Source organism: Bubalus bubalis, chromosome 2 (genome assembly GCF_019923935.1).
Source record: "Bubalus bubalis isolate 160015118507 breed Murrah chromosome 2, NDDB_SH_1, whole genome shotgun sequence".
Taxonomy (NCBI): Eukaryota; Metazoa; Chordata; class Mammalia; order Artiodactyla; family Bovidae; genus Bubalus; species Bubalus bubalis.
This window is the reverse complement of record NC_059158.1, coordinates 24,457,001-24,471,980: the sequence shown is the minus strand read 5'-3', so window position 1 is coordinate 24,471,980 and position 14,980 is coordinate 24,457,001. Positions and strand designations below refer to the sequence as shown.

At 54.9% G+C, this 14,980-nt stretch overlaps 2 protein-coding genes across 3 annotated transcripts; both read left to right on the top strand.

The window, feature by feature from the left end:
- The first annotated feature begins 5,335 nt into the window (after positions 1 to 5,335).
- Positions 5,336 to 9,529, top strand: CDSN (corneodesmosin). Its single transcript, XM_006052305.4, has 2 exons — positions 5,336 to 5,485; positions 7,543 to 9,529. The coding sequence occupies exons 1-2, from the start codon at positions 5,401 to 5,403 to the stop codon at positions 9,051 to 9,053; spliced, it is 1,596 nt and encodes a 531-aa protein (XP_006052367.4). The 5' UTR covers positions 5,336 to 5,400; the 3' UTR covers positions 9,054 to 9,529.
- Positions 9,530 to 9,958: 429 nt separating this feature from the next.
- C2H6orf15 (chromosome 2 C6orf15 homolog) lies at positions 9,959 to 14,419 on the top strand. 2 transcript variants are annotated; one of them, XM_006052306.4, is made up of 2 exons: positions 9,959 to 12,501; positions 13,422 to 14,419. In XM_006052306.4, exons 1-2 carry the CDS (start codon positions 12,432 to 12,434, stop codon positions 14,240 to 14,242), a joined length of 891 nt encoding a protein of 296 aa, XP_006052368.2. In that variant the 5' UTR covers positions 9,959 to 12,431; the 3' UTR covers positions 14,243 to 14,419. The 2 variants fall into 2 exon arrangements, with proteins under 2 accessions (XP_006052368.2, XP_006052369.2); XM_006052307.4 differs by lacking the exon at positions 9,959 to 12,501 and adding an exon at positions 12,522 to 13,188.
- Positions 14,420 to 14,980: the final 561 nt, after the last annotated feature.

The following is a 14,980-nucleotide window of genomic DNA, read 5'->3' as shown; positions in this document are numbered from 1 at the left end:
CAGTGGAAAGAATGACTATTTAATAGCTGAGCGTAATGAGTGGACGATGAGCCCTGGTTTCCCTAGCGCTTGCTCCACAGAACAGAGAAGAGGAAAAATATTGTTGTTACTCCGAGAGCTAATCACAGCCTCCACATTCACCTCCTCACAAGACAGGAGGGCCAGTGGCCAAATCAGATGTGGCTTAAACAGAGCTGTGAAGTCTTGGACTCAAGGAGCATGACCATCACTCAGCTGACTCCCTGATTCATGCAGGAGGGCAGGAGGAGGAAGGGGAAAGAATGGGGCTGGGGGGGACAGATATCCTGGTGGGCAGAGCACCCACCTGCCAAGTTCTTCTGTGGGATTCACTGGCTGAAGTCCTGGCTCTGACCCCAGCCCTCACTCCCATGTCCCTGCTCTGGTACCCGAGTCTCTTGAAGAGTGGAGCTGCCAGGAGGGTGAGAACAGGGCCGAGAGGAGCAAAAGGGGATGCCGACGTGCTAACCAGGCCAAGTTCCAGATCGGTCTTAATGGAGAGAGTGATGGACCAGGTTGCCAAGGGGAGAAGGGAGGGTGTGGCTGAGTAGGGACCACACCGTGGAATATATATATATATATGTATACAATATTTATTTATTTGGCTGCATCTGATCTTAGTTGTGGCATGCGAACTCTTAGTTACTGCATGTGGGATCTAGTTTCCTGACCAGAGATCGAATCTGGTCCCCTTGCATTGGGAGCAAGCAGTCTTAGCCACTGGACCACTGAGGAATCCCCCATGGAATGTATTTTGAAGACCACTCTCCAGGGCAGTGATTCTCACGTAGGGGTGAGCTCTCCTGAGTCACCTAGGGGATTTTCTGACACAGCACTGCCTACCCCACCCCAGCATCAGATGAATCCTTGTTCAGGGGGAAATCCCAGGACTTCCTCCTCAGGGCCACGTGACCTCTGCTTTCTGTTAATGGAAGTGTGCTGCGTCCCGCAGAAGAAAAAGCTCATCCATGGGAGAGAAGAGAGGCTCAAGGGGACCAGTCACTCACAAGGAATGAGGGCGGGACAGACAGGCCCATGAGAAAGCAGGGCTGAGTGGCTCTGTGTCAGAGCCAAGTTCAAGTCCTCCACAGGTGCTGACCAGGCCAGAGGAGGAAACAGCAGGGGAGGAACATGGTTTTGGAGCAAAGGAGGGGAGAGCCCACAGGCACTGGAGCCCAGAGTGGCCCTGCTGGCCTCTCCACCTCTCCCCACCAGGGAATAACCTCCTCTTTCAGGCTTTTTCTCTTCCTATCTAAAACAGTATATATATTTATTTATTTGATCTTTGTTGTGGCATTCAAGCTTCTTAGTTGTGGCATGCAGGATTTAGTTCCCTGACCAGGTATCAAACCCGGGCCTCCTGCATCAGGAGCACAGAGTCTTAGCCAAAAGGCCACCAGGAAAGTCCCCTATTTTTTTTTTTTTCTCACTCCTTTTCCCCACTCAAGCGTAAGCCTTAGCTCTACTGGGGACCGCTGCATGGAACACTCATTCTAGGACTGCTGGCCTGACTTTCAGGCCCATGGGTGAAATGCAGAGAAGAAAAGGTTGAGTGGGAGGGACTTCCTCACTCAGGATTTAGCTTCTGAGACTTTGATGGCAGAGGAATTTGCACATATTCTTACAGGGATTAAGGATTGGCTGAAGCCTCTCCATGGACCACTGCCGTTAATTTATGGCACAGGGTCAGCTGCATGAAGAAATGAGACCTGTGTGGACTGCGTCTGAGTCCTTTCCAAACTCTTTTGCTTATTATCAGCTGGTTTGGGCAAATAATTTAAACTCAGTTTTGTCATCTGTGAAATGGGGGAGAAAAAACACTCATCCACAGGGCTGTTGTGAGGATTAAACAGAGCAGGTGTTGGCTCTGTGGGACCATGTCTGGCCCACAGTCTGCAATCGGGAAACCGTGGTTCTCTACTCCAAACCTCCTCTCCCCAGGCTGTTCCCACTCAGACCCCTCAGTTCCCACGCCCTCCTCTAACCTGGTTATGGTCACCACCCTGCAGGTCCACGCAGTCCATTCCTCCAGCTTGCTATTCTGTGTCTATGCTTCCCACACCAACTCAAGCCAGTGCACCTTCTAAATATTCTTTCAGCGCCGCCAGGGCCCCGAGTCTGAGCCGCCTGCTCCCTCTCTTCTCCTCATTCCTCAAGGGCCAGGGAAAGTCCTGCCACCTCCTCAAAGCCAAGTGCCTTCCCCCTTTCTCCAGGCCGGCCTTCCTCCTAGGCTGTGAGTTCGCAGCTGGATGGCAGCTCCTTAAGGGCAAGGACGGGTCATCATCCCCGACCTGCGTTGCAGTTTAGGACGGTGGACACTGAACCCGAGCCCCATGCAGAACATGACAGTACAGGGGAGCCTGGGGAGGCTTGGAGTGGACGCAGCCTGCCTTCTTCAGATACGGGGCAGGGACCCTACAGGCGGCACGTGCTTTAAGCTTGACCTTGTCTGGTGGGCAGTTGTCCCCTGCCTCGCACACTCTCTCACTCACTCCTTCCACTGGGCAGGGCACTTGCTGGCAGGTGAGGGGTAGACTCAGCGGTTGGAGAACACAGCGGGCCCACCTATGCCACGTGGGCCTCGTCTCACCGGTCAGCGTCCTGAGGTGGCCCTGGCTTGGGCACTCTCAGTCAGTGCCCTTCCCTGCCCTCCTGGCTGCCATCAGCTTCAGATTTTTGCTGCCTGAGCTGAGAGAGGGGTTAATGGGGAGACCCGGGGACGCAGCAAAGTAAACCACGTCGGGGCTGATTTCAGTAAGAAAGGGCTCAGAGGGCCCACGTGTGGCAGGCGGTGGAGGGATGGGGCAGACGTGGGTGCACGATGGGGTGGGAGCGTGGATAGGAGGACAGCAGTCGGGAGGAGGAATGTGGCCACACCACTGTGTCGTGTGGGTGGCTGGAGATCTGGCGAGAGGCCCAGAGAGACAGTGCCTCCTCCAGCCCTAGCCCCGCCAAGGTCAGGAGGCACGGGAGGGAAAAACAGGACAAACACCACCACCTCTGTTTGCGCTAGGACAGAATAACCCACAGAGCCCGCTGTTCCTCCTCTTCTCGCCACCCACGAGGCTCCTCTTCTCTCGGCCGCTCCCCTCTCTGCTCCCAGGGCCCCCTCCCTCCTTGCCCGCTGGAACTGGAGCCAGTGGGGCCTGAGAGTCTAGGAAGGAGCAGCATTTTCAACAGCACCCCTGTGTGCAATGTCTGCTGCCCTGTAGGAGGGGAAGGGGGCAGAGAGGAGACTCCTAGGGGTCAGCTGGACTGGAGAGAGCCTGGGGCTGTCGGTGAGCCCAGCCTAGTCGCCTTCCCCCGGTGGAGGACACAGGCATCGTTTAAAATACTCCCATTTTGCAAATGGGCACACTGAAGTTCAGAGAGTTTGGGTGAGTTGCCCAAAGCTGGGAGGTTAGCTGGGACTTGAACCCAGGTCATCCTGATTCTGAAACCAGTGGGGTTTTTTTTTTTTTCCCTCCCCACTGCATCAACCCTCTTCAGGGACTGCTGTCTCGCTAGCCCCACAGCCCACCTCCCTTCCACTCTCATTTTGGGTACTGGCAGACACTCAAGGGCTAGATTCAACCGACTGTAGCTACTAGGCACATGTAGCTATTTACATTTAAATTAAGATTAAAAATTCAGGGCCACTCTGGCAGCTTAGTGGTAAGGAACCACCCGCCAATGCAGAAGACGCAGGTTCCATCCCTGGGCAGAGAAGATCCCACGTGTGGCAGAGCAACTAAGCCCAGTGCCACAACTACTGAGCCAGAGCTCTAGAGCCCGGGAGCCGCAGCTACTGAGTCCATGTGCCGCAGCTACTGAAGCTTGCGTGCCTGGAGCCCATGCTCCGCGACAAGAGAAACCACTGCAATGAGAAGCCCACGCACTGCAACTAGAGAAAGCCCGCACACAGCAGCAAAGACCCAGCGTAGCCAACAGTAAATCAATCTTTAAAAGATTCGATCCCTCCAATCATAGTAGCCCCATTTCACATGCTCAGTGGCCGCAACTTGGCAAGTAGCTACCGTTTTGGACAGCACAGAGTCAGAACAATTCCATGGTTGCAGAAGATTCTGTAGACAGTGCTGGGCTGGGTCGGGACCAGGGCAGGAGACAGAGAAAAGGACAGAGGAGCCCGGGGCTCCAGGGGAACAGCTGCCTCTGTGAGGAGACCGGGTAGTGTGGGACTGAGGGTCCAGAGGAGGGGGCCGGGAGAGGGCTGGGTGGGCTTGGGACAGAGGCAGAGAACCTGACCAGACTCCCAGGTCCCTCCCTCCGATACTGATACTGTGGGCAATACCAGTGAGCAATTAATTGGCTGGGGTGGGGCCAGGGTTAAAAGCAGAGGGTGGGGAGTACAGGGGAGAGGGACCGCCCCCCTCTTAGCAGACCTTGGAGTTCTGCTCCTCCAGGCCTGCCCTTCATCTTCAGGGACTCGGGAGTCCGGTGACCCTTCTTTGTCCTACCCAGGATCCTACCCAGGCCGAGCCAGCTGCTTCCTGTTCGCTCATTCAGGCCGGCAGCCAGTTAATGGGCGGCAGGGCCACCACCTTCCCAATTAGTCTTATTAGCCTCTTGCTCACCCACTGGAGTCAGGGTCACCCCTGGAGGAGGGGCTGTGAGTGGCCTGTGAGTAACCGAGGCCCAGCTATGACAGGGGTCCCCAGCCCAGGCCGGTCCCCAGGCTGAGGCCCTGGTGTCCAGCGCCCACGTGCTGTCCCTGGAGCCCCCCAGAAGGGAGAGATCAGGGGGCTGGTTTTGGAGTGCAGACTTCAAAGGCCCACTCACTGCTGGAACACAGAATAGGAGTGTGGCAGGCATGGGACCTGGGCTGTGACAGCAGGAGGTGGGGAGGGAGGAGGAGACTGGAAGCTGAGTGATGGGTCCCCAGGAAAGGGCCGGATCCAGGCGCTGTGGGTGGGATCCCAGGCGGGGCAGGGGCTGCAGCTGGTACCTGAGGGCAAGTTGAAATGCCCACATCTGTGCATGGAGAGAGGATGGGGTGTCAGACACGCCAATACTGGGGAAGGCAGGAGAGTGAGGGAGCCAGGTGACTGGGCCCCGTGGTGAGAGTGGCCGCCCCAGAGTGGGCGGCCGCTGGGGCAGAGCGCCTGGTTCCGGGTTAGGCAACGAGGAGCCGGAGCCGGCCGGCCAGCTGGCCCCTCGGCCACGGCACACTCCACACACTGCAGCCGGCCCTGCTGCTGAGTAGGCAGATGCTCAAACTGATTGCTTCAGCTCCTCCCGGCCACACCAACTTCCCCCAGGCACTTACCCCTCCGCCCCTCCTGCCCTCCCCACAGTGACTCCTGTCCCGAGAATGTCCTGCCCTGGCATAAAGGCCCCGGGTGTCCAGGAGCTGCTGTCAGTCAGGAGGCCACGCGGTCCAAGATGGGCTCTTCACGAGCATCCCAGATAGGGTGTGTGGGAGGGCGAGGGGTGCTGGCTTTGCTGCTGGCTGGTCTCCTCCTGCAAGGTAGGAGGTTGGGGCCCTGGGAGTGGGGAGAGTGGGGAGAGGAGGGAGATTCAGGCGCGCAGACAACCGGTCAGGGAAGGCTGGAGGGATGAGAGTCCAGGAGAGGACTCAGAGAGGGGAGACTGGGGGGAGGGCTGGGGCTCTGGAACCTGAGGCTTGAGTCTAGAGGCTGCTCCTCACTGCCTTGGCACCTCAGGCAAGCTACTTAAACTTTCTGAGCCTCCCTTTCTGAAAGTTTAAAAATGAGCTTAATGTTAACACCTTGCTCTAGTTTCTCTGAGTCTCTAATTAAGTAATGCATGTGACACTGCTGTGGAAATTCTAGACGGTTATATGTTGATGGATGTTGTTGTAATTATATTATTATTGGGGTGCTAGAAGATGAAGATTGGATATTTAGTAGTCATAATTGCTACCATTCATAGAGGCCCTTTTATATGCCAGACACTATTAGCACTATATTTATTTTAATTTTTTAACCATGCTGCGAGGCCTGAGGGATCCTAATTCCCTGACCAGGGATCAAACCTGTGCCCCCTGCGTTGGGAGCACAGCAGTCTTAACCAGTGGACTGCGAGGGAAGTTGCATGTACTAGCACTTTAAGTACATTAGCTTTTTTAATCAGTAGAAGAACTGTGTGAGAGATTTGTTATTCCCACTCTGCAAAGGAGGACACAGAGGTTGGAGAGCTGAGGAAACTGGCTCAAGATTACAAATTAGAAGGCAGTTAAGCTGGGCTCCAAACCCCAGGCTGGGTGACTCTGGGCTCTCTACTGGGTGACCACAGCTGTGTGGCATGGGGGAGCAGGGGAGGATAGTGGGGTGCTGGCTGATTGGTGCAGTGGAGTGGAGGGGGCAGAGCCGGGGGTTGGTGTGAAGGTGGATGTGTTGAATTTCTTTTTTAGGAGAGAATGGGGACTGCACGAATTGTGGAGACCTGGTTTTTGGTGGGGGTTGAAGGGGGAGTAATAAATCATGGGGGTTGAGGGAGGAGTAATAAATCATGGATAATGCTGTCTGTTTTTGTAAAGCAGTTTCTAATAGATGATCACATCCAGTGGTCACAGTAACGCTGTGAGGAAGGCAGGGCTGATCTGGCCTCTCCAAATATATAAGCTGAAGCACGTGGCTCTCGGGACCGAGCAGGTCGAGGAGGGGAGCAGATGAAGGATGAGGGGAGGGTGAGCCGGGGTGAGGAACAAAGGGTCAGTTCTGGAAAGACAGTCGGATGTAGGCCTGGGGGCAGGCAGGCCCGAGGTACTGATGGAGGTCAGAGGCCTGGGGAGGGTTTCATTCCGTGTCCCTGGGCTGGGCTCGGGTGCAGTGTCCTGTTGCTGCGTGGGTACCAGCAGATTCTGAAGCAACAGTACGTGGCCCCATGTCTGGCCCCCGCCCAGGCTTGCTGGCATGGCATGCTGAGATGGGAAGCAGGGTTTCTATCCTGCACCCGAGCCTGGCCTTTTGAGGGAAGCGGGTGACTGAACCATGGTCCCCGCATGTCCTGCCCTTTACTGCAGTCCCTCTGCCTTTCTACTGTTCCTCTTTCCCCATTTTCCTGTTTCCTTTCCCTGTTTCCCTGCTTCCTTTCCCCTGTTTTCCCTGTTCCTCAGCGTCCCTTTGGCTATTTCCCCTCGCTTCTCAGTCCTCCGTCATCTGTCTTTCTTCTCCTTCTGTTTGGTCCCGAGATCTCTCCCACCTCTCAGAGCCTCACTCTCCCCCACTCTCTGTCTCTCTGGTGTTCTGTTTTTTAGACCTATTTGCTCCTGCCACTTCTTCATTCCCTGTCATCTTCCTCTGAGGCCTCCCGTTTTGGAGTCTCATATTCTTTTTCTCTGGTCGATCTCCGGCTTCCCTCCTGCCTCTTCTCCCAGAATAAGCTGCCACCTCATTTTTCTTCAGCTATGAAAGCCACTTCTCTCTACCTTTTCCACCCCAGACTCTCTCCCTGGGCTCCTCTTGGGAGAGATCAGAGTGTCAGATGCCTGAGGTGGGCCTGGGAGGGGAGGGAGAAAGCCCAGTCTCTCTGGCCCTTACTAACTACTGCTTTCCTCACCAGGGACCTTGGCCAAGAGCATCGGGACCTTCTTAGACCCCTGCAAGGACCCCACACGTATCACCTCCCCCAATGACCCCTGTCTCCTGGGGAAGGGGGGCTCCAGCAGCTCCAGTGGTGGTTCCAGTGGAAGCTCCAGTGGCTCCAGTGGCAGTTCCAGTGGCGTGAGTGGTCACCCCAGTGGTGGCCCCAGTGGCAGTTCCAGCAGTTCCAGTGGTGTTTCCAGTGGCGTGAGTGGTCGCCCCAGTGGTGGCCCCAGTGGCAGCTCCAGCGGTGTCTCCAGCAGTGCCTCCGGCAGTGGCTCCACCGGATCCATTGTTGCCCATGGTGGTTCTTCTGGATCTTCATTATTTAAGCCAGGAACAGGGTATTCCCAGATAAGCTACTCCTCTGGATCAGGCTCTACTCTACAAGGTGCATCGAGCTCCCTCCCGTCAGGAAGCATCAGCTCCTCGTCAGGAGGAGGCTTGAGCTCTTCTGGTTCCCAAACCTCCTGGATGTCCAGCAGTGGGGGCCAGAAGGTCAGCTCCAAGCTGCGGCCCTGTGGTCCCGACATCCCTGACTCTCCCTGCAGCGGGGGGCCCATCGTCTCACACTCTGGCTCCTACAGCTCCAGCTCCCACTCTGTGTCCGGGGGTCAGAGGCCAGTAGTGGTGGTGGTGGAGCAGCATGGCTCTGGTGGCCCTGGTGGCCCCGGAGTGGGTCAAAGGGTCCCCTGCCTCAACGGAGGCCCTCCAGGAAAGCCCTGCCCCCCCATCACCTCTGTGGACCAGTATGGCAGCTACGAGGTGGTGGGTGGCTCCTCCAACAGCTATCTGGTCCCAGGCATGACCTACAGTGGGGGCAAAATCTACCCGGTGGGCTACTTCACTAAAGAAGGCCCCATCAAAGGCTCTCCAGGGGTGCCCTCCTTTGCTGCCGGGCCCCCCGTCTCTGAGGGCAAGTACTTCTCTGGCAACCCCATCATCCCCAGCCACAGCTCTTCTAGCTCCAATATCTACCAATCTGGAGCTTCCTCGACTGTGGTGTTCCAGCCAGTGGGCTCTGGTGGGGTCCAGCCCTGTGTGGTCGGCTCCTCGGGCTCTAAGGGGCCCTGCTCCCTCTCCAGCTCTGGAGTCTCCAGCAGTTCCAGCATTTCCAGCAGTTCTAGTTCATCTTTCCATCCCTGTGGTGGTGTTTCTCAGGGGCCCTGCTCCCCACCAGGCACTGGCTCCCTCAGGGGCAGCTCTAGCTCCCTATCTGGTGGCAAAATCATCCTTCAGCCCTGTGGCAGCAAGTCCAGCGCTCCTGGTCACCCTTGTATTTCTGTTTCCTCCTCGACACTGAGTGGGGGCCCAAATGGCTCTCCCCAACCTGACCCCTCAGCTGGTGCCAAGCCCTGTGGTCCTGGCAACTCTGGAAAGACCCCTTGTCGCTCCATCCGGGACATCCTAGCCCAGGTGAAGCCTCTGGGGCCCCAGCTAGCTGACCCTGAAGTTTTCCTACCCCAGGGAGATCTACCTAACAGTTCATAAAGCAGATTCTGCCTCCACGTGTGTGCAGGCATACACACACACACACACACACACACACACATTCCATCTCCCAAGTGGGAGAAGTTCAGGGGTAGTCCAGGCATGGGGTAGCTCAATTTCCCCTCCTCCATCCCAAAAGAGCTGCCCCTACTTCCCCCATCGCCCCAGAGTGGCGGACTCTCCCTTATCACCTCTTCTTTTTTTACCTCCCCAAACTGTAGGCTCCAAATCCCTTTCCTCATTCTCTCTCCTTCTACTGCAGGGCCCCACCCTCTGCCAGATTCCCATTCCCCAGAATTTCCTCTGCCATTTCTTTGAGATGGTATAGTCTACTGGCTACCCCTACCCATTCAGATTCTTAACTGGGAACCCCCCGAAATCTCCTAGAGTAACTGTGATGCCCGGAAAAGTCATCCCCTCCCCACCCTCATCCCTGCTTTGCCAAATAAAGCACAAACCAAACGATTATTTGAAAACAATGACCATTTTTCACTGATCTCATTCCACCATCTGGTCAACCAGCGAGATATGCTATTGGGTTCTCACACTCCCAGTTCCACTCCCGCCCTCCATTATAGAGCTCACCATGCCCTTTGTGAGTTCCCAAACACTCCTCCTTGTCTCTCAGTCTCCATCTTGGTCTAGCACTCAGATGCTTCGCGCCCTGTGTTGGGGAGATACCAGGCTCTCTGCGGAGACTGGGACAGCCTCCTTGCTCTCACTGGGTCCAGCACAGATGTTTCAATAAACTGTGAGAACTAGATTAGACTCTTCGCCTTCTTGGTGTCCAGGGTTTCCTCTTAGGACCTGGGTGATGCTCTCCTCTGCCTCTAAAGGTCCTGTGTCCCCCACTTTCGTTTGTAAATTGGCCCTGGTATTTCTTACGTCTTACATCTCCTCCCACAAAGGAGGAAAACAATAAATGTTTATTGAACTGAAAGCAGGAGGTCAAGCAACCTTGGTCTCCCAGATCTTTCCTCCCACGTCTCTTCTCTTGCACTCCACAGGAAATCCATTCTCTCCACTGCCCATTCACCGGGGGGTCTTCCCCTCTCCTTACGAAGAGCCCTAATGATTCCCTCCCCGCCCCACCCCCGGGTCTTCTCCTCTACCTTTAGTTGGCCTCATCTTTCAGACGCCATCCTCTCTGGGTGTCCTGAGCATCGATTTCCTGGGTTTCTGGGACACCTGGAGCCTTGGGAAGGCTGGAACACAACAGCCCAGACCAGATTCCTGGGGACTGAGTAGGAGCCCAGGCGGGTGCTGTTTTGGGAGCCGTGGGTGGAGAGAGTAAAAGACGGAGAGTGCGGCAGCACGCAGGGTGTGCAGCCCAGCAGGGTGACTCACCGGCCTACGGCGACAGGCCCTAGCCGGGGTAGAACACGGCCAGCAGTGTCCTTTCCGCCTTCACTCTCTTGCTGCCTCTGCTGTGGGTCTACGGTGAGAGCTGGAGAGGTGAGAGGGGAGCGCTACAGTGGGAAGGAGAGGTGGCCTCCCCCAGAGAACACCAAGATTGTGGAGAATGTACCGAGGGCCATGTGACTATGTCCTGGAGACAGCAGGGGAGACGCCAAGGCCGAGGCAGCTCTCACACCCCAAGGAGGGGACAGTGGACTGTGCTTATCCCTACAGGAAGGGCCTCAACCCGAAGCACAGGGCACCTCCCAGAGCCTCGGCTTGGCTGCAAAGGAACTGACCCCTGCCCTAGGAGCCTCTTCATTCTCTCCTGTTGGGATGGTATTCAGTTCAGTTCAGTTGCTCAGTCATGTCCAACTCTTTGCGACCCCGTGGACTGCAGCACACCAGGCCTCCCTGCCCATCACCAACTCCTGGAGTTTACTCAAACTCATGTCTACTGAGTTGAGGATGGTGTTAGCTGGCCCCAAATTTAGAACTGTTGTTGAGATTCCTGAACCAGCAGAAATATGTTATATTGCTTAGAAGTGACCTGGAGCAGTGAGCCAACCTGCAGGGTTGACTGAAGACAGAGGAGGGCTCCAGAATAGTGCTGTCTGTGTTATCACTGTGGAGTTGCCCTTGGTTACTATAACCTGGACTGCAGCCGACGACAGGAGTCAAAACCCTTGACCACCACTGTGGGAGGGCTGCGGCCTCTGACCTGGACCTCTGGTTTCTGGTGTGATCCAGGTCAAAAAGTTTTGTAAAACTGATGGATGTCACCCCAAAAGGCTGCTGTCCTGTACCCACTGGCCAGATCAGCATCTTTTCTTTTTTTAAAAAGTTTTTATTGGAATATAGTTCCTAGCTAAAAAAAATTAAGCATTATTAATATTTACTAATATTTACATTAGGCTATTCAGGTTTTGGGCTTCCCTGGTGGCTCAGTGGTAAAGAATCTTTCTGAAAAGGCAGGAGCCTCAAGTTCAATGCCTGGAAAATCAGAAAGATACCCTGGAGAAGGAAGTGGCAACCCACTCCAGTATTCTTCCCTGGAGAATTCCATGGACAGAGGAGCCTGGTGGGCTACAGTCCATGGGGTCACAGAGTCAGACACTATTTAGTGGCTAAACAACAACAAATAGTTGACTTACAATGCTGTCCACCGACCAGATCTGGAAAGAAGCTCTTCCAGGAGTCAGCCAGCAGGGCCTGGGGATGAGGATGAAACGGTAAAGTCTAGCAGTTAATATTTTGGAGAAGGCAATGGCACCCCACTCCAGTACTCTTGCCTGGAAAATCCCATGGACGGAGGAGCCTGGTGGGCTGTAGCCCGTGGGGTCATGAAATGGTAAAGTCTAGCAGCTAATATTTAGACTTCCTGCAACAAGGGAAGCCTAGTCTGGGTGTGTCCTGGAAGCAAGCAATAGAGTAACAAAGGCATTTAAACACTTTTTATTGTAAAAATATCAAGCAGCTTTAAGAGTAGACAAAATAGTTAATGAACCCCTGTATTCTCATCACTCAGCCTTAACAATGATCAACTCCTGGTTACTTGACAAGAGCATATCAATGCCCTCCTCCTGCTTAGCTGGAAATATCTGTTCTCTTGCTGTCTCTTTCTCACTGTATCTCTTGTATTCTGTGGACATATTTGACCATCTGAGGTAGGCAGAATGGTGCCCTCCCCATCATCTAAGATGTCCATGTCCTGATGCCTAAAAACTAGAGTATGTGAGGTTACATAGCAAAGGGAAATTGTTTGCAGGTGGAATTAAGGTTGTTAGTCAGATGACCTTAAAATAGGAAGATTATCTGGGATTACTTGGGTGGGCCCGATGTAATCATAAGGATTTTTAAAGAGGGAAGAAGAGGAGGTCAGACTGACGCAGTATGAGAAGATCCTGCTACTCCTGGCTTTGAACATGGAGGAAGTGGACCACGAGCCAAGGAGCCCGGGTGGCCTCTAGGAGCTGGAAGATGCAGGGAAATGGATTCTCCCCTGGGGGCCTCCAGAAAGGCTCTACCTGGACTTCTGATCTTCACAACTGTAAGATAGTAAATTTGTGTTGTAAGACATTAAGTTTGTGGTTACTTGTTATAGTAGCCGTAGGAAGCCAATATACCACCATCTTTTAAGGATGGGAACCAGGTCTATTTCCCAAGACACAGGGTCTTATCTAGGAGCAGCCCCTCAGATGGGGGCCACTTCTGTACCGCAGAAGCTCCTGCAGTTCGAGATCACGAGGATGGAGCTTTGGGGATACATGAGAAAGTGCTGGAAGGCATAATCTGGATCCCAAACAGAAAGAGAATCGAGTGTTTCTATTGCTAAGAAGTGAAGAGATGGAGACCCCAAGGGTAAAGGTCCTCATGTGCTTGGCATAGGGAACCAGGAAGACTACGGCTGGCAACCAGCGATGAGCCGCAAGCCAGAACACCTGGATTTGGAAGGGGTGGGGAGCTTGAGGAAAAGAGCAGGGTGGGAACACCTAGCTTCCCTGGGTCATTCAAGTGGCACCTGTTGCCACAGAATGAATTAGAAATGAGGGTGGAATGTGGGGATTTATTGTCTCCATAACCACTGGCTCAGCCTGTTTCTGGTGTCCCCCACCCCACTGACAGGATAAAGGACTGGATGTCTAGGGGCTGAGGGAGACGCAGAGCAAGATGCAGGGCCGCGTGGTGGGGAAGCGGGCTCCCCTGGGGCTGCTCCTGGTCTGTCTTCATCTCCCAGGTAGAGAGGCTGTGCCGCTCCTTGGACAGGAGCAGACAGGGGGGCCTCAGGGGAACTGGGATTGAGGGAAGGGGTAAAGGTGGGAGGCTGTACACTTGGGTCCCTGAGGAGGTAAGAGCTGGCTCAGGGAAAGTGAAGGGACTTGAAACAAAGGGGCTCAGGGAATCAGGCAGTGGAGGGCATTGGGACCAAACATCTGGTCCACTGGCTGCCTCTTCTTCCCCTTCCCCCAGGCCTCCTTGCCCGGAGCATCGGTGTGATGGAGGAGAAAGTTCCTCGAGATTTGGCGATCAGCTTGCCTCTGCTGGGACCATCTCCCTTGACCGGCCCCTCCAATGCCGAGCATCCTCAGCCCAAACCAGCCCCTGGGCCTAATGGTTTGGCCAGGGCTGCTCTGAAGCCCAATCCTTCTCCACCGCATGGCTCTCAACCTGTAGGAGGTCCTGGGGTGCAGGGGTGGCCCCCCTCTGGGGGGCTGCTCTCCATGGACTCCTGGCCCTCGGAAGACCCTTGGCCGATGCTGGCAGCTGCGGTTGAGGACCCCGTCGGGGAAGTGCTGCCCGGAGAACTGTCTTACCTTTCTAGGGTGGCTGCCCTCCCCATGGGCAGCAGGCCTTGGCCTGCAGGGCCCTCTGCACACCCCGGAGACCCCTCACCTGAGTCCTCACTCTTCCACCGGGACTCTGAGTCTAGACGGCCACTCCGTCCTAATGTGCTGGGCTCCCCGGGAGACATCCTTGCCCGATCCCCACTCTGGGCTCTCATCAACAGAGTACGACGGCCACTTCTGCCTGGTCACCCCTGGGGGACCCTGAATCCCAGTGCATCCTGGGGAGGTGGAGGTCCTGGCAGTGGATGGGGAACAAGGCCCATGCCATACCCTGTGGGAATCTGGGGTAACACTCATCAATACCCAAGTACCAGCTGGGGGAATATTCCTCTATACCCAGGTATTAATCAGTTTCCTCCCAGAGTTCTTCGTCCTCCTGGCTCCTCTTGGAGCATCCCAGCTGGCTTCCCCAGTCCTCAAAACCCTGGGTCACAGTGGAGTTAGGAGGGTGACAGGGCGGGGAAAACCTCAGTTAGAAGTCAGAGGAGGAAGTCCGGCTCCCTCCCCTTGTGGCATGAGCTAAATCAAGACCCTATCAGTTGTTTTCTAGCATCATCCCCACTGTCACTGCCTCCCTGCTCTCCCTGCACTGATCTCCAATAAAACACAGCACTTACTGAATCCACTCCTTCTCAGTGTCTTTGTTTCTGGGTGCAAACTGGAGCTTTGTCCATCCCCATTTTCTAGTCATCTCCATGTCCCCCCAGGGTCCTCCTGATGCTCTCTTTTCATCCCCATCCTTTGCAAGAGATCAAAGCCCAGGTGTCTGAGGGTAGGGCCTCATGGTCTCACCTGGGTCACGTGGGAGAGCTGGCTCCACTGTTCTGGACTCTGAAAGGGGGAGGAGGGGCAGCAGGACTAACTGGGATGGCACCTGTGGCAGGAGGGAAGGATGAGGTCCAAGTGGGGAGTGAATGCCCTTTCATTCAGAGACACAGAGGGTCAGAGAAAGTCATTTAGTCTGCACTTGTCTTTCTTCCCAGAAAGTCATGGTTCTTGGAAGTGAAGGAGGCACTGATCTCCTCCCTTACATGCATCACTTGGTACATTGTGCCCCAAAGAATCATGGGCTTAGGGCATTTGCTGAACAAAGGTCAGATCTCTATAGAAGAAGAAAGAAAGGGAGAAGGGACAGGAACAGAGAAATGTGGAGCCAACAATGCCACCTGCGGCTGCGTTTGA

Excerpts from the sequence above, each read along its gene's own strand:
- CDSN (XM_006052305.4), top strand. The coding sequence starts at position 5,401 with ATGGGCTCTTCACGAGCATCCCAGATAGGGTGTGTGGGAGGGCGAGGG. Across the intron at positions 5,486-7,542 it reads GGCTGGTCTCCTCCTGCAAG|GGACCTTGGCCAAGAGCATC; the intron begins GTAGGAGGTTGG and ends TTTCCTCACCAG.
- C2H6orf15 (XM_006052306.4), top strand. The coding sequence starts at position 12,432 with ATGCAGGGAAATGGATTCTCCCCTGGGGGCCTCCAGAAAGGCTCTACC. Across the intron at positions 12,502-13,421 it reads GACTTCTGATCTTCACAACT|GCCTCCTTGCCCGGAGCATC; the intron begins GTAAGATAGTAA and ends CCCTTCCCCCAG.